The 26960-nt window shown below is 44.9% G+C and overlaps 1 protein-coding gene across 2 annotated transcripts in view; it reads right to left on the minus strand.

Moving 5' to 3' along the window:
* Glut4ef (Glucose transporter 4 enhancer factor) overlaps positions 1–26960 on the minus strand; it is a 123109-nt gene that overhangs the window by 62265 nt on the left and 33884 nt on the right. The window contains exon 2 of one of the 2 annotated variants that reach the window (XM_076441895.1): positions 21213–21373. In XM_076441895.1, coding sequence (XP_076298010.1) covers positions 21213–21373 — 161 coding nt within the window. The other variant, XM_076441943.1, reaches the window with a different exon arrangement.

A 26960-nucleotide genomic window follows, 5' to 3' on the forward strand; every position in this document is an offset into this window, starting at 1 on the left:
GATTGGGTTCGCGAAGAGATTCCTCGGCCTGGACGCGGCACTTTATCAGGACAATGTTCATTCCTGGAGGCGTAGCACCGTGTTCGCGGTACTTTCTAGAAACCGGGCGCAGGTTTCACCTTCGCGACGCTCTTTCTCCGGGGTTCGGGAGGGGAACCGTGGAGAGACTTTCCTGGCGAACGGTTGGTTTTGCTGGTAGAACGGGGAGGAAAGGGGGTTGGGTGCTGGTGCATACGCGGAACAGAAGGCGGCCCCCTCGGAACGAGCGTATAGCGTGTTCGCGAAGGACATGCGGCTGCATACATATATATACAGGGTGTTAAAAAAAAAAACCATTCAACATTAATATGGTATATAGAACACACTGTGCCGAGTAAAAAAGCCTTGGTAAACATAGCTCGAAAAAGGTCAACCGTTTCTGAGATGTACACATTTTCGTTTGCTAACATCACGATTCGTTTACTGCTGGCCTTTTAATATTTACAGAAGATTTTTCACGAGTCCTCCTTCCATTTATACACTACTGTCTAAATCCGGATGAAATCTACTGTCAGGACTTGAATGAGGAGATTCAGCGAGGAAATGGATCATTTACAAAAATCAAGTTGACCTTGAAACCTCTGAAATGCCTCCACCCACGAGAAAAGCACGCACCTTATAAGATGTGCTCTCTAATGCTATTCGAATTCCATGTTTCAACGTTTTCATAAGCTGTACCGTTAATTTAGGTGCCTCACCCTGTATAGTTGGTTTTCTGCGAGCGCGGCGGGGGAGGAAAGAGGCAGAACGAAAGAGGGAAAGAGGGAGAGAAGGAGAGGGAGGGAGAGGAACGCGAAACGACGTAGTCAAGGCCGCAGCTAAGCCGTTCCGCTCGGACCGGTACCATCGAGAGTCGAAAGTGAAACGTCGCGTTACCCGCCACCATGGAATGACGCACGACCTAGACGGTATTTCGAAAGTAACACCTCCCGGGCTACACACATATACACGTAGTATGCCGTCCCGTTTTCTTCGAGAGCTAACGGGGCCCCGGCTGGCAAACGAGCGAGCGAGCGAGCGAGCGAGCTCCGCGCATGAAAGCGCAGAGGAACAGCCGCGGCGCACGGCGCGCGATCGCCCGATAATTACTCCCTCGAATCGCAACAGGTAAGCGGCCGGAGAACGCCGGATTGAACCGGTCGAGCATTGCCTTCTGGAAATGTCGGGGACCCCGGGAGCTTTCGCGATCTCCATTCCATTGAACCCTTGTGAAACGTGAAACTCGCCCCCTGTAGAATATCTGATTGCGAGGAAATCGGGGCGGGGGACACGCCCACTCGGGGAATTTCGTGTGGAGGGAGGTGAAGAGGTGGGCTTTGAACTCTCAAGTTATGGTTTTACTGATATATACTGGAAATGGGTTGGGGTGTGGGATGTTTACCGAGGAAACTGTGGAAATTGCACAGACCACGCCCATTTCGAGTATCCTATGTAGAGGGGGCTAGATGAATAGTTGTTGGACTCTTTCTTTGATGTGTCTTTGCACTCTCTTTTTGTTGGATCATTGCTATAAGGTGGAGATGACCAAGGATTGCATTCTGGGGCATGGTTCCTGGTTGCAATGAAGTCGTAGAACCCAGAAGCCACGCCTACTTGAAACATTTTGGGTATTTTATGTAGAGGGAGCAAAATGGATAAACCTTGAACTCTTTCTGTGATGGAATTTTGGTTGGAGCATTGTTCCAAGATGGACGTGGCCAAGGATTGCATTCTGGGGCACGGTTCCTGGTTCCAAGGAAAGTCGTAGAACCCAGAAGCCACGCCTACTTGGGGCATTATGTGTGAAGGTAAGAAGATGGGTGGTCTTTGAACTCTTTCTTCGATGTCATTTTTATTGAAGTACTGTTCTAGGATAGGCCTCAGCACGAGAGAAAGAGAACAAAATTAATTACGCTCGCCACGAGAAATTGCTATCTGCGCTACTTCAAGATGGCGCACGGCGATAAGAGCGACGATCTTCGGAGGTTTGTGAACGTTTTTGTGCGAGCGCACCAGATTTCGAGAGGACAAAACCGTATCACAGGCTGGTTTCTACATAAAGACTTTAACCCACTATCTCCTGTTCTAACCCGACTTTTGGTGTCTCCGGTCCATTTCTACGGGTAGCAAGACACCGAAAATGAAAGTGCTCTCCAGGTAGAACAGATGGAGGTACGAACATCAATGAACACTTTCATATTTCAGTTTCTTGTGGTACTTGCAAACCATATCGTGATTTCTAAAACAATCTAAATATTAATGCTATTAATTTGCGGCAAAAATAAGTGCAATGGGGTATTCTCCGATTGATGTCATCGAAGGTAATCTCCAAAAAATATTTGAACCGGTAGACGTGAAAGAAGACACAGACATAAATCATAGCGGAGAGTGCCGAGAAATCAATGGATAAAAATCGGAGTGGATTCCAAGGAAGGAGAGGTCGAAGTAGAACGGATGCTCGATAGAACGAAACAGAAGCGTTTCCACGTTCATTCACTCGAGTTTGACACAGATCTCTTGAACTTTTCTACGATCTTAATGAAGCGGGCAAGTATCTAGACCACGGAAGCTCAAAAATGGCGTCTCCTCCGGAGAGTTCAGGCTTGCGCAGGCCGAGCTGCCTGTTCAATTAAAGAGACGCGCGCGCGGCTCTCCGGCCTGCTAGCTCTCTCAAAGACGCTCCGGCAAAAACGAAAGAGAAAGTAAATTGCCCCGGCGTAACGCGTTGCACAGAGAACGCTCCCAATACTTCGCCTTGTACTTGGACGCGGGATAATCTTCCGTCGTGCCTGTTTCTTTTTCTTTGCTCGTTGCGTGCTAATTACAAACGGCCAGAACGTAGCGAGAAAAATTGGAGCGTGGGAAACAGGTTCCCGATCGATCGATCGACCTTTCTCCGATTCAAGTGCACCCTTTCACGGCACCTGTCAGGATGCATAAATCATGCTTCTGAAAGACGGATCCTGCGACATCCGCCGAAAAGATTGGCCGAAAACTCGACCGAACAATTCGCATGGAGAAGTGACTCTCGAGTAGGCTGTGGATTTTCGAGTTTCTTTTTCTCTGATATTGATTTTTTCCTGTTAATGGATCTTAACACTCGAATGATGACTCCGAGGCGCCACTAAACCATTATTCAAAATATGTTTAATCTTCGAAATGTTTAATTTCCGAGTTATAACAGGGACTTCAATATGTAATCCAGAATGTAAAAAAATGTTTGGAAGAACCTAGAACGCCGATAAGGATACTTCCTTGTCGTAAAACAAGATGTCAGACAGGAACAACCTGTTCGACTATCAAAGTACTTTGAAGAGATCATTTCCTAAAATCTAAACGTCCCCCGTTAACGACTGAAAATTTCCCAAAAACGATTTCTCCAGCATTTCACCACGTTGTCCGAACTAATTTGTTCGCAGCCTAATCGAGTTCCGGGCGTCATTAGCCTGGAAAGTGGTTTCGGAACAGGCTTCGATAATTGTGTAGGCGATTTGAAAGGAGGATCCCCTAATTATTTTCCGCGGCTCGGTCCGCCACGCATCGCGTCCGCGTGCTAACTAAGTGAAAACGACGCATTATCCGACCTTTGTCTAAAGTATAGCTTAATGGGGCTAATTCGAAGCGTCTAGACGCGCGTCATTAAGCCATCCTCGTTCGCAGATGTTATCGGAACCGATCGCTGCGATTTAAGGAGGCCGTTGATCTGTTGTGTGCCAACGTCACTCGATATCTATACTGTGTATGCCCTGTATCGCGTATATTAGACACGCTATGTTGGACACGAGTAATAACTGCATTTTGCTCGATTGTTAACCGCGTTAGGGAGTCGACACTAACTTTATCACCTATTTCACAGATGCCATTTTACTGCCACGGTATTGTACACGTTACAATAATAATTTTCATGCTTTTCGGATTGTATGTATCTGTGAGAAAAATGAGTGGATGCAATTTAAAGCCAGTGGACACATCAAAAATATTTAAAAATATCAATGCATTCGTTCCTGCTTATTCGAATCATCAGAAGAAGATAATATTTCTACCTGACTTCTCTTGATTGTAATCGATGCAAACAATTTTTATTTTGCAAAAAGATCCGCAACCTATACGTCACGTACTACACCAACCAAAACCCTTCGTTTTGTTTAACAAACATTTCACGAGTTGACCGCACTGGAAAGTTCACGTGCTTCTAAAAATGGAATTGACTTATGTACCATTAGTATATCGAATTGAAGTGTTTGTAAACACTACAAGACGCGAGAGGATGCACATGCACAACCAGAATCGAATAACGTCCCCTTTTTGCGACATGAAATTTTGATTATAACGGAATATGTCGTCGATCATCGTCGTTTACGATCGCCTCCCGTTGACAGTCGATGACGGTTCATCGGTTCGACATACGTCGATCGTCACACGACCGTGTCCTTGCCTCGTTACATAACGTTATGTCACCGGGCGATGATAATGACGCTCGTTAATGGCCGAACGCTCGTAATCGTGCGTGCGTTTTCCGGCGATCTTGCCGGAGACGCCGGGAAAATGGCCGTCGCCACCAACATGGCGGAAGTACCGCCATTAATTGGCCTCTCTGGCCGCCGGCCAAGATCAATTAGCGGACTGCGGATGCTTATGCAAATTTACGTCCTTCCGGAATGATTTACGGGGACGCGGCATCGAAGTGAGGAAACGCTTTGCAGATCGATCCGCGAGTTTATTTCAACGAATGCCATGTTATTATTTTATGTTTCTCACAAATGCATGAAATTACTAAGGCTGAATTAAAGAACCTACCGAGCGTTATATGTGACTGACAATTATTTAGATCCAACAAAAACATCCTGTAAACAGGAGCCAAGTTCCTATGGCCGTAAAAAGTTGTGAGATCAAACAAAATACGGCCAATTTCGTTAGCTTAGAAATACCTCTTGCAATACTGAAAAAAGCGTTTGTAAAAATTAGTTTAAAAGAACGCTATTTAATTTTTAAAGAGTTACATGGAGGGCTAAATTATTCAAACTTGGCCGCTACCTAACACCTTTTATGGCCATTGGAAAAAAAAATCTAAACAACGCAACGACGATCAAAGAAGAAAAAACCTTTTCTAATCTGCAATGTGTTAAAGATTAACACTGTGCCGGCGACGCTCGGATCCGTTTACCCCCGCTTAGAGCGATTGTCTTTTTCATCAGTAATTGTTGCGACTTCGAAGCTAATAAAACGTATACTTATGTATGTTATGCTACTATGTTCTATCTTACGTACCTATTTCGTAATGTTTTTTTTCAATACAACCCCTTTAAGGTGTAAAATTTCAAACTTTGATGATTATTCCTTTGAGTGTTTGTTATGGTGGACCTATGTACTAAATTTCAAGGTTGTAGGTCAATGGGAAGTACCCAAAAGGTTTTGATGATCTGTCAGTCAGTTAGTGACAAATTTAGCGATTTTTGAGGTCCTATATCTCGGAACCTACTAATGTTGGAAGATTAATGTTTTGTCAATATTGAGACATGACAGCATTTAACAAGTGTACGAAATTACATCTCTCCATCTGCCTCCAGTGCCGAGTTATAAACCTCTAAAGACGGCTAAGTTGTTTCGTGTAAAAGGAGAGGTAGTCCGAAAACTTGGCTGGCGCACTACCGTGCACCTAGATATCGTGTAATTTTTACTACGGTACAGGCTTATATGAAGAAAGCATGATTTCTCCCAAGAATCTCGATAATCGTAAAATAAAATATTGAAAATATGACCAACATTTTACGTAAATGCTAAACCTAATGTACACAAATGCGCAAATGAATCAACAAAGGCACAAATTGCTAAAAAATTAAAAGAGGAACCGGCTAAGAGACGTAAAGGAAAAGAGTTCTACGTACGGTACGCGTCCCCTCATCTTCGATTGAATTTTCTCCGAGCGAGCACACCGATCCGACTGGGAGAGCCCGCCGTAAAGGGGAGGGGCCGTCGTAAAGGGGGAGGGGCTGTGTCCTGTGCCCTGGCCCCCGGAGCACGCTCGCGGTTGCCCCAGAAACCGTAATGCACTTCGGGGTTATATGGGTCGGGAAGCGCGTTGATCCATATTCGGGATGCGACCTACCCGCCGCGCCGTGCGCCGGGCCGGGTAGGTCGGGTAACTAGGTCACCGACACGCGGAACTCGGTTGCCAGCCACCCTCTCCTCGATCCTTAAACCCACTATCGGACAAACCGAATTCCGAAAAAAACCACCCCGTTGGCCGGGGTCTCCCGGTGACCTGATTCGTCAGCTCCGGCGCGCCCGATCGAAAATCGAGGACTCCCGCCGATCCGAACCGTCAAGGTCAGTCTCGGGATTTAGGGACCTTAAGGAGATAGACCTGGAGAAATCGAGGATTAGGTTCTGGATTAACCCTTTGCACTCGGAGCAATTTTTACTCGAAAACGAAACATTTCTTGCGACCTAGGATATTTCCGCGTTCCCTATGATTTTTAAGATTTTATTCAGACTGTTTAGTAATTGATTAGTAGACTGCGGATCTTTTTGCATTTATAGCAAAATTGAGTAGATGAAATTGAAAATTGTAAGAAAATTTTTAAAATTGAAGATGTCAATGTATGATTTCTCATCTTTTAAAATTATTGAGGGAAGAAATAACATTCTGTTTGGTTTCTATTCTTTGCAATCGATACAGACAATTTTTATTTTGCATAAAGATCCGCAGTCTATTGATTAGATACGGATACATTCAATAATGTAAACGATATTTTGAATAATGGCACAGTCATTCTTCGAGTGCTGAGGGTTAAGTTTGTTAAATCTACCATGATCTCGTAGCTTCATCATTTTTGACTCAAACCAATTGTCTTTTATGTAGTCCACGTTGAAAATGAGTTTAATACGCTTCGTAGAACCTTGGAGGTCCGAGATTTGCAGTATCAAAATAACGATCTCTTCGGGTGCGGTACGATTCCACGTTGAAGAACGAAGTTCTAGACGCTGCTCGTGAAGAGAGAAAGTTGCTCCGAGCAGCCGTTCGATTCCCGCGGTAGGGAAACGCGGCGATCAATGAGTCGCGACGATAAGGAGCGCGATAAATATTTTCAATGGGCGACAGTAGGGGCGGCAAGAGAGGGGCGAGAGAGAGAGAGAGAGAGAGAGAGAGAGAGAGAGAGAGAGAGGCGGGGACCGTGCCGTTTGTTAACGCGGTTGACGGTCAATGCCGATCGCGTTTGAGGATTCCGGACTAGTGGAAACGGCGCCGGTGATTTCAATGTAACCCCATTCGAAGGAGACGTACAGCCAGCTCGTAAATTAAACGCGGCCCGTCGGGAAGCATCCGTTTCGACGCAACAAGCAAACAAACGGGAAGAAGAATAAACGGAGGGAGAGAGTGTGCTGAATGAAATTGATGTGTTTATACGTTCCCTCCGTAAGGACGCGCCCCGCCTCGGATCGGTCAGGTGATCGTAGATCACTTCTGAACGATGCCGGGGATCGTTCCCCGTGACTCTAAACAGGTCGGGGCGGAGAAGGCTGATTTATTTTCGATTGTTGGAAAAACTGGAAGTCCGTTTCGAATGTTTCGCATCGGAACTTTAAATGCTTTTCTTCTTCTATTGTATTACGGGATGATAAACTGTTTCAATTTTTTTAACGAGGAAATTTGAAGCAAAAGAATAAAAGTTCTAGATGTCTACGACGGAATGTAATGCAGTTTCCCTCCTTAGGGTCGCGTGAGGATATAGAGAACTGGATGATGTCTCAATGATGTAGCGCAACCAAACGCTATAGCACGAGTTAAGAAAAAGTGGTGGAGATGATCTCTCGACGAATCGAAGAAGTCGCGTGAGCATAAGCGAAGACAATCCGTTGGACGCGCGAATTAAACGGTGGGGACGCCGTGCGCGACGGTAAGGGGGGAAGATCGTGCGTCGTTTCCAGCACGTGGCTTTGTTATGATAATACACAGTGGCGATAAATACCTCTTGTTGAAGCGATCGTGGCGCAGATTGCGTGTGCGTCGTGCGTTCGCCAGGTAGCGAGGTATCGAGTCGCGTGGCCGTGTCTTCATCGGGCTGTCGCGCGCGAAAGGAGGATCCTTGCTCGGGTGAAACTCTAGGGAAAGGAGACGACGAGTTTTCCCGGACTCGTGCCGCTCCTCCGGTGCCGGGGACAGACGGCTGCACCCCATAAGGAACGCGTGGCAAGTACATCGATCCGGTTCCGAACGATATCCGGGTTACGAGTCGAATGGCGGGTCAGTCCGCCGGATACAGGAACGCTGTAGAGCCGGCCGGCCGGCCTGCCTGCCTGTATCGAGCGACCTGATTCCAAGGCAGGACACAACCCGGACAACCTGATTTCAACCGCGCCGACCCCATTCCCTGTCCCAATTCCCCCAATCACACGCCGGCACGGAATTTACGAGCGCGAAGTCGACGCTCGTTCGCCTAAAATCCCTCGCCTAACACCCTAGTCCTCGCGATGCATAGGCAACGAGGCGGTTTACCGCCCCGGCGATCATTCCGGCTAATACGGTCAGTCGTGGAGGATGGATTCTTCAATTCTTCATGTTATCGCCTCCACGGGAAAAGATTTTGATGGAAACGTTCGTTTCCAATCGCTACACTGATCTTAGGCGTTCCTTGTGGAAATAGGTCATACACAGACATGAAAAACGTTAGAACAACGTTACGAGACGCGTTGATCTTGACCTTCATTAATTCCTGGTGTTTTATTAGCATATTATTATCAGTTTCGGAGTAAAAATTGTTCCGAGTGCGAAGAATCAAAAGTGTTTTCTCCAGAGAACTAAATCGATAATCAAAATCTGAAATAATGGACGAGCTGCACGCGCTTCTCACTTGAATAGTTGAATCGCTCGGCTCGCAACTTTAAGACCAACACACGCGACCCTGATGTCCACGATGAGAGGATATTCATTTCCCAAGAATTAATCCAGAAAGTACATTGGGATCAACAACGTTGGGATCCCAGAGAGTAATTAAGGAGTCGTTTGGAGGAACGTTAAAGTTTCAGTCTCTGTTAAGACTCGCTAGTCACCCAAGCCCTCAAAGGGAGCACGGCCTTCAGCCCCAGCGAAAGAAAAGAGGATTTCCTCGGAGCGATGAATCGCAGCGAATAGAAGCTCGTGACTGGGATTCTCGGGGGTGCACGAGGTCATCTAATTAGTCGCGTTATCTTGTCGACCTTCCCCGAGTCCCTCGGATAACAGACAAAAGCTGCTCGCGTTCAAGAGCAACGGTAGAGCATTCAGGGAAAAAATCTCTAACCGGCAAGGTCTCCAGATTTCGCGCGATACTAGAGCGAAGTTGTTCGATATGACACTTTGCTTGATGAGATGGGAAGCTCTCTCTCTGGACTGATAACTTTCGGGACTCTTCGAAGGCGTTTTGTTTCGTAAATAGACTTGCATTGATCTTGCTTATCCGTACAATGAAGCCGAAAAACCCTCTGAAGACGGATCACTGTTTTGTTAGTTTTAAAAGACTGAATTCTTTTCGAAATTGTAGCAAATTGGTATCTTCAAATTCCTTTAATCTTCCCGCTAGAGAGGTTTCTATTAACTCGGAGATTAATGGAAACTCGCATAGCCTTTTAAAATTAACAAAATTGCATTTAGTATCACCACGTTTCTCACTAATCGATAAATTCTTGTTTAATTTTCTTATTTCTCGTCTACGGAAATCTAAACGAGACAGCGAGATTCTAATTAAATTAGAACATGTTACTTTAAAACGAGTCGAATGGAGCTAGTTACGAAAGAGCCGGCAAGTCGGCGGGATGAAGCACACAGCTCGCCATTTTGCGGCGTTTTGATTGCCTAGCCGGCTTGGAGCGCGCGAAATAACCGGGTCTCGTATTAGGCGGTATTAGGCCGCGTCCACACGGTCACCGGGGAAGCTGTGTACCGTATGCACGTGTGCGACACAGTGCCGGTGCATAGGTATAGTGGAGAGGTGCCGGGTACGGTTGTCGGTGTTGGTGCACGTGTAGCGTTCCCGTTTCATTGGCCCAGATTCGCCATTGGATAGAGGAGCGACCCACCCCTTGACCAGTCCAAGTGGGAGAGGGCCAAGAGCGTCGTCGCCGGAGCCCTCTTCCTCATCTCCTCCTGCCCTCGACCACGGTTTTCGTCGTCTTTTCTCGCCCCGGACCTCGCCTCCTCCTCAACAAGTAGCGGCCGGAGCTGTGCCAATTACTACAACAGGTACATGCGACGGCACGTGCGGCCGGGCGCATAGGTGCAGGGGGGACGAGAAAGAACGAGAGCGACCAAACGAGTGGGAGATCGAAGCAGAGAGAGACAGAGAGACTCGTAGCACGAGGCACGGAGAACACGGGAAGCTAGCACGAGATAGAGGGATTGAAAAAGATAACTGGGGATAGAGAGCTGATGCTCCTTATCTCGAGCAAGTTCTCTTAAAGCTCAAGTTTTATTTTTCAAGATCTCTCTCGTACGCTCCCAAGTTGATACTCAATCTCTCAAGCAATTCGAGCGAAATATAGAGAAAAGACAGTGAAGAGAGCGGAGTATAAGAGATAGAAAACGTGGAGAACTTGGGAGAGCTCGAAATGGAGACCTTGAGATGGAGATCTTGAAGAATACATAGCTTGAACTTGAGAGATGGAAAGGTTGAGAGACAGAGAACTTGAAAGAGCTTGAAAAAGGGATCTTGAGAAAGAGAGAGAGCTTAAAATAGAGAGACCTTAAAAAATAGCCTGAGTTCGAGATCGAGAGCCGAAGAAAAAAGGCTTGATAAGAGCGACGAGGTATGTAGAGGGAAAGAAAGCTCGTCAGAGCAGAAGGGAGTCAGAATGCCAGATCGAACGAATGGCAGAGAGAGAGAGAGGTTGCAGCAGCATGCACACATCCCAGTGCTCTCTGAGCGTGTTGAAGTGGAAAGAGAGCGGCGCGTGGGTCGCCAGAGGGTAGAAAAGCAACAACGCCTGACAAGATAAAGACAGAGAGGGAGAGAGCCCAAACGAAAGGGTGGCGCAGAGAGAGAGAGAGAGAGAGAGAGTAGGGGAGGTAGAGGGTGCGTTGTCGAAAGGGAAAGAGGAGGAGGGAAAACAGGAAGGATGAAAACGCCGCGCGTGGCTCTCCGTGTACCTGACCCATTTATCCGATGCGACTCCGCACCGGTGGCTACGTAGCTCTATCGATCGGCCTAGATACGGTGGCCCCAGCCTGGCACGACCTACTATTTGTTAGGGCACCTTAACCACCCTCGTGTAACCAGCCCCGCCGCGCCACCCACGCCACTTGCCAAGCCATACTGCCACGCCGAGCCGCGCGCAATGCCGCGCCGGTGAAGTTTCTCCCGCGCCGCTTGTATTCAGCCTCGACTTTCCACAATCCTTCGCGATCTTCTTCCTCTCCGAACCTTCGCGCTGCACTCTGCACGCTTTATCGACTAAACGAAGGTCGCGGACGACGAGATGGGCCTTGGCTCCTCCGGCGGACACGTGGCTGCACACTTAACCCCTTTGGGAGCAACCTTTTTCCTACACCCAGTCTTGTTGCAATTGTTTAGTCCAGGGACTTCTACCGAAATGGAAAATACCGGTATCATGCGGTATAGTCACCGGTATTTATGTATTTCGGTTTCGCTATTCCTGTATTTTGATATTGTTACGATTTCAGGATTACCTATGTATATCGGTTTCGGTCACAATCCTATTAGCGACTGGAGTCTGACGAGCAATGGACAAAAGTAAAAAAAGTGGGGTCTAAAATTCATGGGTTGTGGTATTGTAGAATGTTAATATTTGTTTGAACTTTTAATTATCCAATTTTTGTTGTGGTGATTGAAATTATTTTATTTCACAAAAAGGTTTGTCTAATCAATTTGATTTCTATAAGCTATGTTTAATATAATAAGGCTTTCCCTGCAGAATAATTTTTTCGTAGTATTAACAATTTATCCTATTTCTTTTATGTTAAATGTCTATCGACTTGAGTTTTAATAAAAGTACCTCAGTGATTTTTGGTTTCCCAAAGGTGTTTCTCGGCTATCGATATTGCTACATTACGAAATGATTTATGCGAATGTTTGAACGCAGGGGCGTCCCCAAAGAGGTCCATGGAAATTCGCGGAAGTGTTCTTCGGAACTGTCGTTTGAAGTAGTTGCTTTAAAATTACAAACTCGATGGCCCCATGGAAAGTCATATTTTCTAACCCCCTTTTAAAATGACTGGACCATTCATATTCATATGGCTACTCTTATCGCGTGTTCTCGTATTCATGAACCCCCTTTCGGACCAAGAATTTTAAAACCCGTCCCTTAGACATCAAGCTCACTCAACAAATTTTAAAAACGACCGCGGAAAAAATCGTACAACAAATTTCCAGCGAATCCATGGCAAATTGATTTCGAAAAAACATTCCACGACGTTCAAATATTGCGTCAGCATCCTAGATAAAGGAAAATGTCGAGCGAACGGTGATTTCGCGCGCGCATCTCTGTGTGCGCTGCGCACACAGAGCTTGAAACGAGCTGTAATTTACAAGCGTTGTCGTACAAGGGTACAGTCAAGCTGCCACGATGTACATCAACTTGTTGTACATCATTCCGCCGGTGTTGTCCGAGCAAACGTCGCGGAAGACATTGAACGGGTGGTGATCCCGGCGTTTCAGTTTCACGGCGATCAAGCGCAGAAGAAAACAACACGGTTTCGTTACGGCCGAGCCAAGACAGAAAGAGATTCGCGGGACAAAAATGACATCTGCCAGTCGAGCGCGCTGCTGTAGGTCAAGATCACGCGACTCGTTGGCATATTTTGTCGCCCGGGACCTTGGCTTTCTGCGTGTCTAGGTTGCACGCCGCTGACAATGGACCTGAGCTCGAGCGCTGCTCTCGTCTCCGCGAGAGGATTCAGAGGACTATGTTTGGACCTGGTGTCGCGTCAGCTCCCTGGAGCTTTCCCCGATCGCCGACGCCTCTGATCTTTGGAAAAATTCTCTTTCCTTTTCTCCTGATGCTAAATATCGATCTTTCGCGACCGTGAACACGCGAGCAGATCAATTTATAACTCTTGTTCAAGGAAGAAACTTTTTATTTAATCTCAGTCTCTTAGAATTGTTTTAGGAAACTTTTATTTTCTAGATTCGCATTACTATCTATTGAATTGTTTGCAAAACCCGACCCTACATATATCGTGGTGTGTGTCGAACTACAAGATTTTGCAAAATATTAATTTTATTCAGCAAAGACACGCGTAGACACGTTTTCTCTTGGTTGGCCTTGTCCCGTCTGCCACAGCCTTGCGCAACTTTGTTTGATATGCTCCACGGGCACCGAGTTCGAAGATTACTGTAGGTCAGTGCGAGGATTAACCCCTGGCTGGGTTTAAAAAGTTGATTTTTATTTCATGAGTGTGCATGGAAATAGCAATCGACGCTCGACGTCAGAAATTACTGTTTAAAACTATTACATAAAGCCTCTGATATGGTGAATTGCTGGACCGTACGTTTTATTTATTGCAAAAATCAGGTGAAGTATCAGAAGGATCTAAGAAGGCTGTAATAAGATAACCTATTACAATTATTGAGAGGAAAAATCAATTCCTACGCAGTTCCAGGATTATTAAATATCCTAGTCGTGTTAAAAAATTATTAGCAAAGTAGTTGAGGGATAAAAAGAAGATATAAAAAATATAAAAATAGATTGAGAAGAGATGTAATTCCCAGGTCTGATTTTGCAAGCAGCTTTAAATGGGAATATGTACTGCTTCGTTGATCGCAGATCCACGCGAGCAACGAACCAATGGCGACCCTGGACTACAACAGGGCGGGTCAGGAAACTAGGCCAAGTCGAATCTCTGGTTCCATTCTAGATCGAGAGCCCTATATTCCACAGAACCTCCTTTCTTCCCATGATCTCGCCATTTTAACGTGTAACACACTCGTAATCGCGGAAATATCTCGATCGATGTGAGAAAGGCTGTGCACGACCGTGATAGAGCTATTTTGTTTGTAATTATTCTGTTCGTGGGACTTCCGGCAACGTATCCGTCACATCCTTTTGATTAAAATGAGCCCAAGCACGATACATTTTCCTTATTTCTGCTTTTAGCTGAATATTCTCCACTTAGTTCGGATAATCGAGGGTTTACTATATCGTGGATTAAACAAGTAAATGTGATACGAAATGGGTCGTGTTTGGTGTCGTTTTAATCAGCGCAATGTCGCGAGTACGATGGGTTAGTATGCGGATCTTTATGCAAAATAAAAAGGTTTATCTCTTGCAAGGAACAGGAGCTGCATAGACAGTTATTTTTCTCGTAATAATTCTAACGAATTACAAATAACAAAAACATAAAATCCACAGTCTAGATTAATGAAATTTTGTGTCGCGCATGATGCAAACCTAGGACTGCTATTCTGATGTAAGAAACGGTACCGACAGTACATTGTCAAAATGAAAGCGTGCTAGCGCGGATCATGCGGCAACGAGAGGAAGAATGGGCCCGCCGAAATTGTCGTTTCGAATAAAAGCAGCCCCGGGGCGTATTTTTACGAGGAGTAATGGCAAGAGATTGGAACTTCTCCAAGTGTTCAACATTGTCTTCGCCGTTTCCATCAGAAGTTTCTTGACCCAGTTTCGCGATCCACCTCGCGGCCTCCATGGGAATGGGAATTCCATGGACGGTGCCTCGCGATTTTCCCTATCCTCGCGTCACGGTTTAATTGGAGATTGAAACCGTGCTCCGCGACTGGTAAATCGTTCGGAGCCGGGAATTCCGCGAGTGAAAGTCCCCTGGCACTTTCCATACGAGTGCGTCTAGGATGTCAAGCGAGTTCGTTGGAATTCTCGAATCGGAAACGGCGAACCGAGACAGCAGAAAAATCGATTCGATGCCGTTCATCGAATGCGAACGATTTATGTTAACGATCGTTTAACGTGTTTAACAAGACACGTTTTTGTTTCCAATTAACGCGAGATGTCACGGAAATTAGGCCGGAGATTTTCAGAACGGCTGTCCGACGAGCATTCGATCGAGCTCGGGCTTTTAATAAGCGATCCCCAAGGTCAGAATTACATAGAATTGACAATCGATATGGTCTATACTTGCCGCGACACACCGCTGAATAATTACGCAAATAGATCCATTTTATTTATACCGCGGTCTATTTTCAAATTTTCTTTCGCGTCTCGGTGGGTAATTAAAACTGCGCTTTTATAGGAATCTCGGTCTCGTTCGGCAGATTTTATCCAAGCTTGTTTCTTTAAAAGGGGAAATACAATGCCACGCGAGATTGAAGAACCACTGAATCAGAATTGAAAATGGGGACTTACAACATAGAGCTCGGGCACAAGGGAGTAGAGGCTCTCCGAAATGAGCACAGAATGTTGTAAGATTTAATTGTACGAAGTGGTGTAAGTTTCGAAGGGGACCAAGTATTTTTAATTGTCACCGTTTCCACGCGCGACAGCTCGGTTATCCAGGGGTTAATAGGGGCCAGCACAACTCTCTCGCCCTTCCATCAGCAATCCCATCTACATAATATCCCCTATCATCTAACGCAAAGTCGCCGAGAGTCGTGGACAATCCCTTCCTCGGTGCAATTACCGTGCGAGCGAGACAATGCTGATCGTAATTGTAACCCTGCGACGCGGGTCTGTTGAACCCGACGTCGACGTCGGCGTCGACGTTGACGACGAGACCACCCAGATCGTCTCCCGATGGAAGCGTTATCAAGATCGACGTCGATTGGACTCAATTAACACGGCGAGGCCTTCGAATGCCACGCGAAAGAACGAATATTCACGAATCCATTGTAATCAATGGGGCAAAACGATCTCTTTACGTTTTAGCAATGCAACGATCAACGTGTTAACCAACTTACGAAACGTTCGTTAACCCTTAGCACTCGAATGATGACTCTGAGAGGCGCCACTAAAAATTGCTGTACCATTATTAAAAATCATCTAATCAATTACTAAACTAATAATAAAATTTTTCAAATGAAGAAACTTTTCATTTTCCAGTTAACATCGCTCCGAGTGCAAAGGCTTAATATACCCGTAACATCTTTCTCTTTCGAATGAGTCACAAAACGATATAATTCGTCTAATTCACGATTTAATAGAACCTCCATTATCCAAGCTGATGTTTGAATTCTCCGTATACAAACAGTTCCATGTTCAATCCATTGTACAGATAAGTGACACTATTACTTGAAAAATTCACGATCCACCGAGTTCGAATAATCGAGGTTCCACTTTATCGTGGATTAAACAAGCAAACAAGAACCGAACAACGTCGTGCTTGGTGTCATTTTAATCGGAGAAACGTTGCGAACATTCCCATGAAAGTTTCATTCGAGAATCGATCAGAACAAAAAGGTACTACTCCATTTTATATATTTCCCACGATCAGAAACAGTGTCGCTGCAGGATGTACGTAACATTTCAGTCCCGTAATTTGTCAAATACTGTGAATTCAATTTCGCCACGTTCATAGGGCAACGCATGCACTCTCCAGGCTCTGTGGATTCGGTGTTGAGGGTGGTCGGACTCGCGGGGGCTTGGATCGAAACAGGACATCGTCGTCCTGGAATGGAGGTTGGGAGGGTTGCTAGGTGCCTGTAGAGTGGTCGACGGGTTGCGGGGGATGGAGGGTGGACACCTCGAATATACAGACAGTGGTAGTGCACCTGACCCATATCGCGCCGCGGTATTGATCGACCTAATTCCCGTAAAGCCGGCCGCCCCTGTCCTCCTCCTCCTCCTCTTCTGCCACCTCTTTCCTCCCACCACCTACTTCTCTGCTTCCTGCCCCCGCCCGTGGAGATTGCCGGCCCGAAATTACGTAAGTTAACCTACTGACTCACTGCACCCATTGCCGCAGCAGAAACTTTCAGTTGTTACATCCACCAACCTCCCCCGGAAACCCGGTTACATCCGTGTAAACGGGACGGCCGTCGTCCACGGTGCAGCATTTCGAGGCTAACGAGAGTTGCGTCGCGTCGGTGTTTCGCACCTGAGACTCGTTCGCGATTCATGAAAACGCCTCGTTACCCTGCTGAGTTGTTTTGTTTTTATAGGTGCCTTTAGCGTGGTTCGCCGCAGATGGATTCGGACGATTGCGTTTGTCGAGGATCTCACTGCAGAGGATTTCAGGGGTGGCTTTGCCTTTGGTTTTTAAGACTGGTTTGCGAAAATGAACCAGGATCTTGTAATAAGTCCTTTAACGTGATCTCTAATAGTTCCGCCTGGGATTATTGTGTAAATATGATTTTTAATCTCCCCTTTAGTACGGATGATTGAAGATCCTGTTAATATGTATTAATATGTTGAGAAGAATAATTTTATATATTTTGCAGGAGGAGATGTACTGTATTTGATAAAAAGATATAATTACGTCCATGGATAAATGAATAGCCTCGCAGACAATTCAACATCTCGCAGAGAAGAGTGTTTGAACAAAGGGTTTCTAATTACATCGTGGCGAAGCGTTTGAACAAGCATTTCCGATAGCCGCGCGAGATTTGTTGTTTGGATAATCATCGAATTCGTGTTCCTATGGTAGGAACGAATGTTTATTAAAGCACTGGCGTAAATGAAAGTGCTATTGCATCGTCGGTTATAGATCGCCGCCGCGAGCAACGAACCAATGGCGACCCTGGACTACAACAGGGCGGGTCAGGTAACTAGGCCAAGTCGAATCTTCCATTCGATTGCAGAACAACAGAGAAAGACAGAGAGAGGAAGGGAGAGAGAGAGAGAGAGAGGTAATTCGAACGGTACAGAATCGCATTTCTTCCGTCGATTCCACTCTCGCGATATAATTCGAACGACATTCGATATACGTCTCCAAAAAGCCAATAGCTCGACGATTTAAGACATAAAAGACGACGGTCTTCTAATTTTCAATTTTGCGATTTTCTTTTCATTAATAACTTTCAATTGTACGATTTTAACAACATTTTAGACAAGCAAATATTCATGGTTATTCGAATCGTTAAATGTAAGTCGAAAATGCTAAGGAACAAGGCGCCAATAGTTAGATAGAGCCATTAACATTATTTCTGACACTTTTCTGAATGGATCGCAGTCTAAACATTTAACTATTATACGAGGTCTTACATCAGTTCCATATACGTGAAAGAAAAAAATCATACAGCTAGAATGGAAATAATAAATATTCTAGGCCGTAAGAACAATGATCGATCGACAAATGGAAAAGTCCTGACGGATTAACGTCGAAGTCGAGCGCCTGGCGACACGCACGCAGCATGATCGAGACTGGGGGCCTGAAGGGAGCTTCGCGCCATCTGTGCCAACAAGAAAGCAGCATGGCGGGGCCCAATGCAGGGCAACCAGTTTTGGGAGTGGAGGGGAAGGTGGGGAGGAGGCATAACCTGGGGGGACCGGAGCCAGTTGATGGATTTCGCGTGGAATCCTTGGCCGCGGCGCAAGGTCTCGTTAAACGGTAGCTCGTACGCTTTCGTCATCGATACGATCGGGACACGAGAGAGCCCCGAAGAGGCGGCCAGCCGCCACTCGATTTCTCTCCCGGTGACCTTTCCTTTCACGTGGGGCAGGTCGTGCCGGCTCCGGGCCAGGTGCAGCCACGAAAACACCGCACCGGCGCGCACAGGCCGTCTACCTGCGTAGGCTACGTGCCCGGACGAGACCGGACGTTGCAGCGGACCCCTCTGGGCCCCTCTGTCCCCTTGCCCGACACTCGTCCTTTGTCAGAGGACCCTCGAGAGGGACCCCGGTCGTGCACGACTTCAGGGGCAATGGAAAAAAAGTTCGAGAGAGAAAGAGAAAGAGAGTGGAGGAGTGGGGAAGAAAAAAGACGAAAAGTCGAGGAGGTCGTTGGCATCGATCGTCGGTCATGAAACAGCCGTTCCACCCTTCGCGTGGGAGAGCCGGGGCCCGAAAGGAAGGGATAAATCGATTGGGGGACAAAGACCGAGCTCTAGTCTGCCCCTGGAAACTGCTTTCCGAATTATCGTGGAACGTGGTCCGTACACGCTCGTCAAGTTGCAAGGATCCACAGTATTTTTCGAATTCTCACAGTTTTAATCATGATTTTTGTTATGACACTCTCAGCATAGTGATCGGGACATTTTCTGAATGAAATGAGACCACACGCATGATACGATTTGTATCGTATTTTCCTGTTTAATCCACCGATTTGTAAAATAATTGTGTACAGAGAATTCTGATGTCATCGGTTCGGATAATCGACATTCCACTTCACGGTGGATTAAACAATAGAAATAAGGTCCCGAGTGTCACGTTAAGGCTCATTTCAATCATAAAATCGTCACGAATCTGCTGGTAATGGGATCATTTTTAAAAATGGCCCTTCTACTTTGGGACTTTTTGTAAAAATTGAAATTGAGATCGAAACTGGAACACATTAAAACATTCGTAAAAATAATAGTAAAAGACAGAGGAACGTTTCTGGAGCCCTCAGAGGATACCGCTAAGTGTACACAACAGTTGCACCTATCGCAAATATCGCAATAGGACCTAAAGCGACTTCCACGCCGGAAGACCTCAACAGCGAAAGATACAGATCTAAAGTCGAAGGTGGTGGGAAAAGGTGAGCTTGAATTTGAGTATACTAGGAAAACAGAGGAGCAGCTAACAAGGGGACCTTGCGTTCTGGATGCGAACAGTCCCCTTTCCCGTTGCGTCAGCCATTTTTTGATCTATAGAGCGTGGAGAGAGAGAGAGAGGTTGTTGGTTCCAAGAACGGAGCTGTGGATCCCGACCGTTGGATCGGATTCCGGGAGGACGTTTAACGAGGGCGAGAGAAAAGCATTTCGGGAGGGCCGTGTGTGTTGTGGAAGGGACAGGTGTCCGGCGAGGGTGCATTCACGGTCTAACGATCGAGCAGCAACCAGACGCCTTTCTCACCCGGTGCAACGTGTGGGCGCAGCCTTTTTCAAACTGCGTGCCTCTCTACGTGCACCTTCGATCTTTTCAGCTCCCAACGATGCTATGAGCGTAAGGGTATAAGTGCAAGTATACGAAAAAGTATAGGACCGAAGTGCAAGTATGTATATAAAAAGGTATAGGATCGATCTAATCGCACGTTCGCCTGGAATTATAAAGAATAATGTCGATCACCTTTGTAAAACGTCTAAATTCTCATGAAATTAATTTCATTTAATCTTTGCCTGTTTAATCCACGTTATAGTAAAACCTCATTATTACCTAGCAACAGTCCTAGATTCGCAGAATTAATCTTGTTATGTTTATACGTATTCTAGATTATCGTGTATTAAACAAATAAATAAAATCCAACCTGTCTTGTGTGGTGTTTTACACAATACACACATTACGCCCATTTCAGTAGAAGTTTCACTAAAAAATCTTTAACGCTAATTGCAAGAGATCGAACAATATCGTCCGTGCACGATATAAGCAACGCTTCGGACCTGAATTTATCACGTATGCAGCGATTTTATTGCACCATTTTTTCCATTCAGAAGTTCCAAGGTGTGTGCACGTGCAAGCGCACGGGAATGGAAGCCCGCACACATGGTGGCGGTAAATCTAGCGTAGAAGGGTCTGTCGGGAAGGAATTTTTTCGAGTCGGCCGGGGGCCTGGAAACGCGTCCGAAGGTGTGTAGTGTATATCATTTTTTTACGAGAACGTTTTCAGGGGGCCCCTTCACTCGGCGCAGGCTTGAAACCGACTTTTCGAAGCCGGAGATAAGAATCGCGCTCTCTGGTTTCTCGCCGTTTCTTCCCGGGAATTCCGCGAAGTTCCCCGAACCGTTAAATGGCACGGTAATTTGCACGCCGAGCCGTTCGAGTAGTCGCGTGGCTCGGTTTTGTTTTTCGGATGAGCGTCGCTCGCGTACCGAGCAGCAGCGTACGCTCTCGATTGTTTTGCTTTTCGAAAATGATCGTGCCGAAAGATTACCTGCAGAGTATCTGGCACCACGCGCTCACACGATTCCCCGTAATTAGTTCCGGGTTTTTATTCGCATGTAGAAAGGATAACTGCGGGCAGGATGTGGGAGGACGTTTGGGACGGGTTCTTCCGGATCATGGCGTACCTGTGGCGGTGTTTCGACGATTAGTTTATTCCCTCGAATTTCGAATATGGCAAATAGTCAACTACGTTCTTGTTTCGTGTGAAAATTGTGTCCAATTGAATAAATGTAAAATTGAAGAGAAATATATGGAATGAGATGTGCACTTACCCAATCACATGTGGCACGTCGATGGAGTGGGAGGATGCTCGCTTGCGATCGCCAGCCATATCGGCGAGTCTAGCGAAATCTGTGTCCTGATCGGCCAGCCGGGCGCTCTTACGTGACTCGAGCAACCTGACCTCGTCTATACGTTTGGTCAAGCTTATCGTCTGCAACAGGATCAAATCATCTGCGTGAGATAGACTGTTCGTCCCAAAATCTCATATTTTTCCAACATAAATACACGCGTATTCGTGAATAATCGTGTTACAACAAAGTATACAATGTTAGTCGTATTTATAACAATTCAGACGACGCGGAAATATAACGAAGAACGCAATGCCTTCGTCGATGGTTTTGATAAACGAAGAGTAGAATAAGAATGTTGTTTCAATTTTATATACATTGAATAAATTATAAAGGAGATATTTTCACGATCGTACTATTTGAAAGAATGGTAATTATTCATTTAGTGTAGAAATTGATCGAACCTGAGCGCCGTGAAAATAATTACCATCGAATAAATTGTATAAATTGATTTTCTGAATTGCTTTAAAAATGCGAAATTATAAAATGAAATTTACACAACAATGTACGATATAATATTTTTGATAATGTCTTTTTCTAGGAATTAATTACAACATAACACACACACACACACCGTCATTGCATTCTTCGTTCGCCAAAACCATCGATGAAGACATTAAGAAATAGCTATGATGTAATATCGTTAAAAATGTCAGTCTTTTAGCATCGACGAAGACGCTAAAGATCATCGATCCCGGCCGCCGGTCGATTTCCGAAGGTTCCCCGCCGCGCAAAGAGAATGGTTTAATTACATAACATAAATAAAAGCGAGCGTTCGACTTCCGCGGAGCGCCAGAAGCCCCGGATCAATTTTTCCCGGCCCGTGACCCGATTCGTCCCGCTGCCCGCGGGAGAAAGCGCGAAATTTTGAACGCCTCGAGGTCCGCACACTTTCCCCTGAATCGCGGGAATTTAATTGCGGTGTCAGCGACTACTTCCTCGTAATTACTCAGCCCGCGAGCGAGCGGGATTCCTGCGCGCCGCCTCGCGATTTGCCACCAGTTTTCTTTCTCTCGATTACTGTATTGCGATTCATCAACCATTACAGAAGCTTTCCTGTACGTAAGCTGTATTGGCACTCGTAAATCTGTCTATTCCATCTATGTATATGTATATAGAAATAGAATTATGTTTCTTTGAGTATTTAAGATTTACATTTTGGATGTGCCCTGGATGATTCCCTTATTGAATAGTTGAATCGTGCAAGACAAACGTCACACCCAGTATAATTTTTAACTCGGCAGTATTGAAATCATTCATTTATGACTTTTACATAGCTGAAGAGCGACGGAGAAGCAACGAAAACTCAGCATTAACGATATTCCAGCGGAAATGAATGGAAGCCTGTATAAACAATCGTTGAATGAACGAGCCGATGTGAATAAATATTTGCACTGTCTTCGATCGCCACCTCTGAAATGATCTATTGAAGTCTGCTCGTTGGGGGAGAAGTGTTTGCACATCGGCAGTCGTGGCTTTCATTTGTTAATATCATTCTTGCAGATAGTAACCAGCAGAGAAGTGTTCGTTAGAGTAAGAATTAAGAGCAAGAAGAATCTCTTTAGAATCTATTAAACATGTCATGTTTTACGTTCATTCATTTGCTACAAAATGTTTTCAAACATATGCTACAGTCGCGAGAATGCAACAAATGCATAAATGCACGCTATAGCGATGAAGAATGAGGAAGCTCGCGCATGTAAACAGAGTAAAAGGCGGATCGCCAGCCGCGTTCGGCAGCAACAAAACAAACAGACCCGCAGCCGGATATCATTTAAATAATTGCCGGGGCTGTCGAATCGGGGCGAAAGAAAAGGGGGACGCGTTCGCTAGGAGGAATAATGAGGAAACTATGAGGAAACCGTGCGGAAACGATGCGGATTCCTGCCCAGGGCGTTCCTCGCCACAGGGCAACGCGAGGAGAAAAATCCCGGGACCGTATGTATGTATCTGGTCGAATCCTACGCTTCAGCGGTGCTCGTCGTGAATTGGAGCGTGCAGATTGCGAATTCTAATCGGCATGGCGAACGGTTGGGAAACGAGTTAATTGATTACCATTGAGTATCGTAATAATCAGTTGGGTTCGACTCGAAACGAGACCGACACGGAAAATCACCCTCTTTTTCCCCAGCGAGAAACCGCGTGGCCTAAAAATGGTACATACTGTTATAGACGATGATTGGATACAGATGAAGATCGGTGATCGGATTTAATGTTTCTTTTGATCGGGGGATCTTGAAAAATGGATTTATACTCGTTCCTTTCGTTTTTACGAGCTCGGTGGTATTCAGCTTTGATTGCAACAGTGTCTGGACCCTCTTTTTTAACAATTACAGCTTTGTTAAACATTTTCTCGGGCAAACTTCACCTGGACTTCATTCCTGACGTTATGCCGATTAAAACGACACCAAACACGGCACGGTTTAGTTCATATTTACGTGGAACCTCTATTATCCGAATTGGTCAACGAAACGTTTGCCTAACTCGGATTACTTCTGCTATTAATTTGTCCAACGAATCACAATCGTGTGCATGGATAATGGCCGTGTTCCAAGAAAATAATGTGTTTTGGCTTGATGTTGGTAGACTTTTCAGGGAAATTATTTAGCGAACATGTTAAATCAATCAATTCTTTAGCCCGCGAGGCTGTCACGCAGGCGCACACGGAATTTATTCGCCTGGCACGCGGTACACGTGTTCAATTAAATACGGAACGCCGACCATAATTGCGTGTGCCCGCGCAATATAGGGCCCCGCCGGCGGCCATATTTACGGGTTTTATCGGGGCTCCGCGGGGATTTCCTGCGGGATTCCCGGTCGTGGCCTTTCAAAGCAATAATCTCGGCCGATCCATGGTCAGATCGGCGTAACTTTCGTCCGGAACACACGATGGAATTCGACGCCCACGGGATTATCGGGCCGAGAAACGCCTTCCTCCATCGCGGAACTCGAAGAGACCAAGTCTCGTCTCGAGATTGTTTCTCCGATTCGATCCCGGACGTCGGATTCTTCGAGTTTCCCGTGAAGAGGAATTTTTACTGGGCCCGGGCCGAGCTCGGAGCATTTTCTGGAAAAATTGCTAAACGCTCAAACTGTTGTTTGGCTCCATTTTCTGGTGCAATGACGTTATTTTATTTCTCGATAGAGCCAGAATTATTGTTACAGTTCAAATATAAAATAAATATAACAAGTAAGTAGTGTTCAGGAAAAATATATACATATGTATACAGTGGGCCACAAAAGTGTTCGTACACCCTTTAAAACAGAATAACTTTTTTATAATCGTACCAAACGACCTGATTTTTTATAATCAATTAGAAGCATTGGTTTACGAAATGATATGAAAAAAAATTTTCCAAAAATTATAATTTACAAGGTTACATGCAAAAATAAAAAAGGCATTTTTTAAAACTTTTTTATTTGCGCCCTTAATGAAAATTGAAGATATATGTTTTGTAGATCTATGTTAGTTATACACATATACTGAAATTTTCATTGAAATCGATCGAGATACACACACGAGTATTTAATAAAAGCATTTAATAAACCAATGCTTTTGATTGCTTACAAAACATCAGGTCGTTTAGTACAATTATAAAAAGTTATTCCGTTTTACAGGGTGTACGAACACTTTTGTGGGCCACTGTATGTATGTTATAGCTGCCTGAGATAATTATCGTAGGGAATGTCAGCAATTTATTTATACAGCGAGCGCCATCATACTCCTTTCGAAATATGTACACTTTTAGTCGATAGTTGTCTCCAGAGGAGGCTCGATGTGGATTTACGAGCGAGTCACGTGCAAAGGTAACATAATATGCAACTCGAGCAGTGCGCACGTGTTTCGAACTGCTGTATTATCTGTGTTTTAACGTTCGCCTAGCCTTCGTGCACTGTAAAATCAACTAGCAGGAGAGTACTACAAAAAAATGTATACCTCAGTCCAACATTGGATAACATATACAGCCAGTCTCATAATCGATGGCACACACTTTAACTCTGAATAATCGGACGCGGCTAATTAGATTCCGTCTACGTAAGAACGATGTTCGTAGGCAACGTGAAAAAACCACGAGCCGTGTTATCCATGGAATCGAACGCAATCTACGAATGACGCAAAACAAATGACGCGAGATCAAGGGTTTTTGTCGCCGGTGACGCGCGCAATTTTTAAATTCGTAGCTGGAACGTTTGAAAATTTTGAAAATGAAGAAACCGATTTCCTTCGATAAGCTCGGAAAGCTGGGAATACAATAGTATCGAAATGAGTGAAACTTAAAACAGTAAAAACACTAGAAAATATAATTAAAATGATTTACGCAAGAAATAAATTTTTGTTTAACTCCAGTTCCTTGCAAATGACGTGTAAACATTTTATCTCATTATACACGTATAATGTGATGATAATATTAATGCTATTCAATTATTATAATTTTCAGTGATGATGATCTGGGGACCCGCGTCAAGTTTGTGGTTCGAAGACAGATTTTGGTTAATCAGATTCGTTGAGGATACATTGTAACAGTGAAACGATAAATGCTTTATCTGTTAGCCGGTTTGGACACGGTGTCTGGGGTCTACGGTGATTTTAAGACCCATGGAAATAAGATTTATGTCTGTCTGCCTAGCGAGACTCATGTGGTTATGGCGCTTTTATGGGTTTTTTTTAGACTTGCACCCTTCGAAAGAGCCGTAAAATGTTCATTATGACTTGTTTTTACTTCTGAAGAAATTTGAGTGGCCACCACGAGTACTTCACGCCGATGACACACACTTAGGTTGGATAAACAATTGATCAGAAGGGTGAATTGTTAAAGCTACGACAACAAAGTTCTTCAGGATTGTTTAATTCTGTATCAGTAGTTTGATATTTCTCCAGTATGATTAATTGTTCAAACTGGGGAAATTACAAATTAGTAGTTCAGTTCGAAATAACAAATTTGATTCGTTACTATGATCCTTGACCGTACGGGTCAATTTAATCCAAAGGGAAATCCTGGCGTTAAACTTTGATAAATATGTATAAAGATATTCATAAATCAGTTTTAACGATCCCGGCGCCGTTAAACAATAAACCATTTAATGCGAGCCCGTCGTGACACGGTACCCGATAAAAATTACTTTACGTAAATTACAGCAGCAGGAACGGAAAACATGTTTCGCAGTAACAGTGAAATCGTGACGGTAATATGCGCCGAAGGTTGCAAAATAATCTGCGTTTATCGAAAACACGACACGACGTGTACAACAAATAGTCAATATTAAATGTCCGATTCTCGAAAAATCTTGGAACTATAATAGTTTATGATAAACACTCATTTTAAAGTTTGAAACCTGTACCGTTCATTTTCGTCTAATGTTGTCTCATTTTTATTCATTTTTGTAATACAGCAGGTCGGAAAGTGGAAATGCGTGTTGTTTCGAAAATATTGCATATTGAAAGCAGTGTCGCAGATGAGAGGAAAAAGTTACCCTCTCTTTGCCGGTACCGGATCAGTCACGTGACCGGGTCGTGATAGAGTGGGGGCACAACTCTTGATCTGGCGATACTGATTGAAAAGTCAGTAGTAACATTGGAAAATTTTTCTCATGACTGAATCAACTATAGAATTGGAGATTGAACTTTCCCCTTTATAATGATTCATTAACACATGCTCTACTATTTTTTTC

The sequence above is a fragment of the Lasioglossum baleicum genome, chromosome 1 (genome assembly GCF_051020765.1).
Source record: "Lasioglossum baleicum chromosome 1, iyLasBale1, whole genome shotgun sequence".
NCBI classification, from domain to species: Eukaryota; Metazoa; Arthropoda; class Insecta; order Hymenoptera; family Halictidae; genus Lasioglossum; species Lasioglossum baleicum.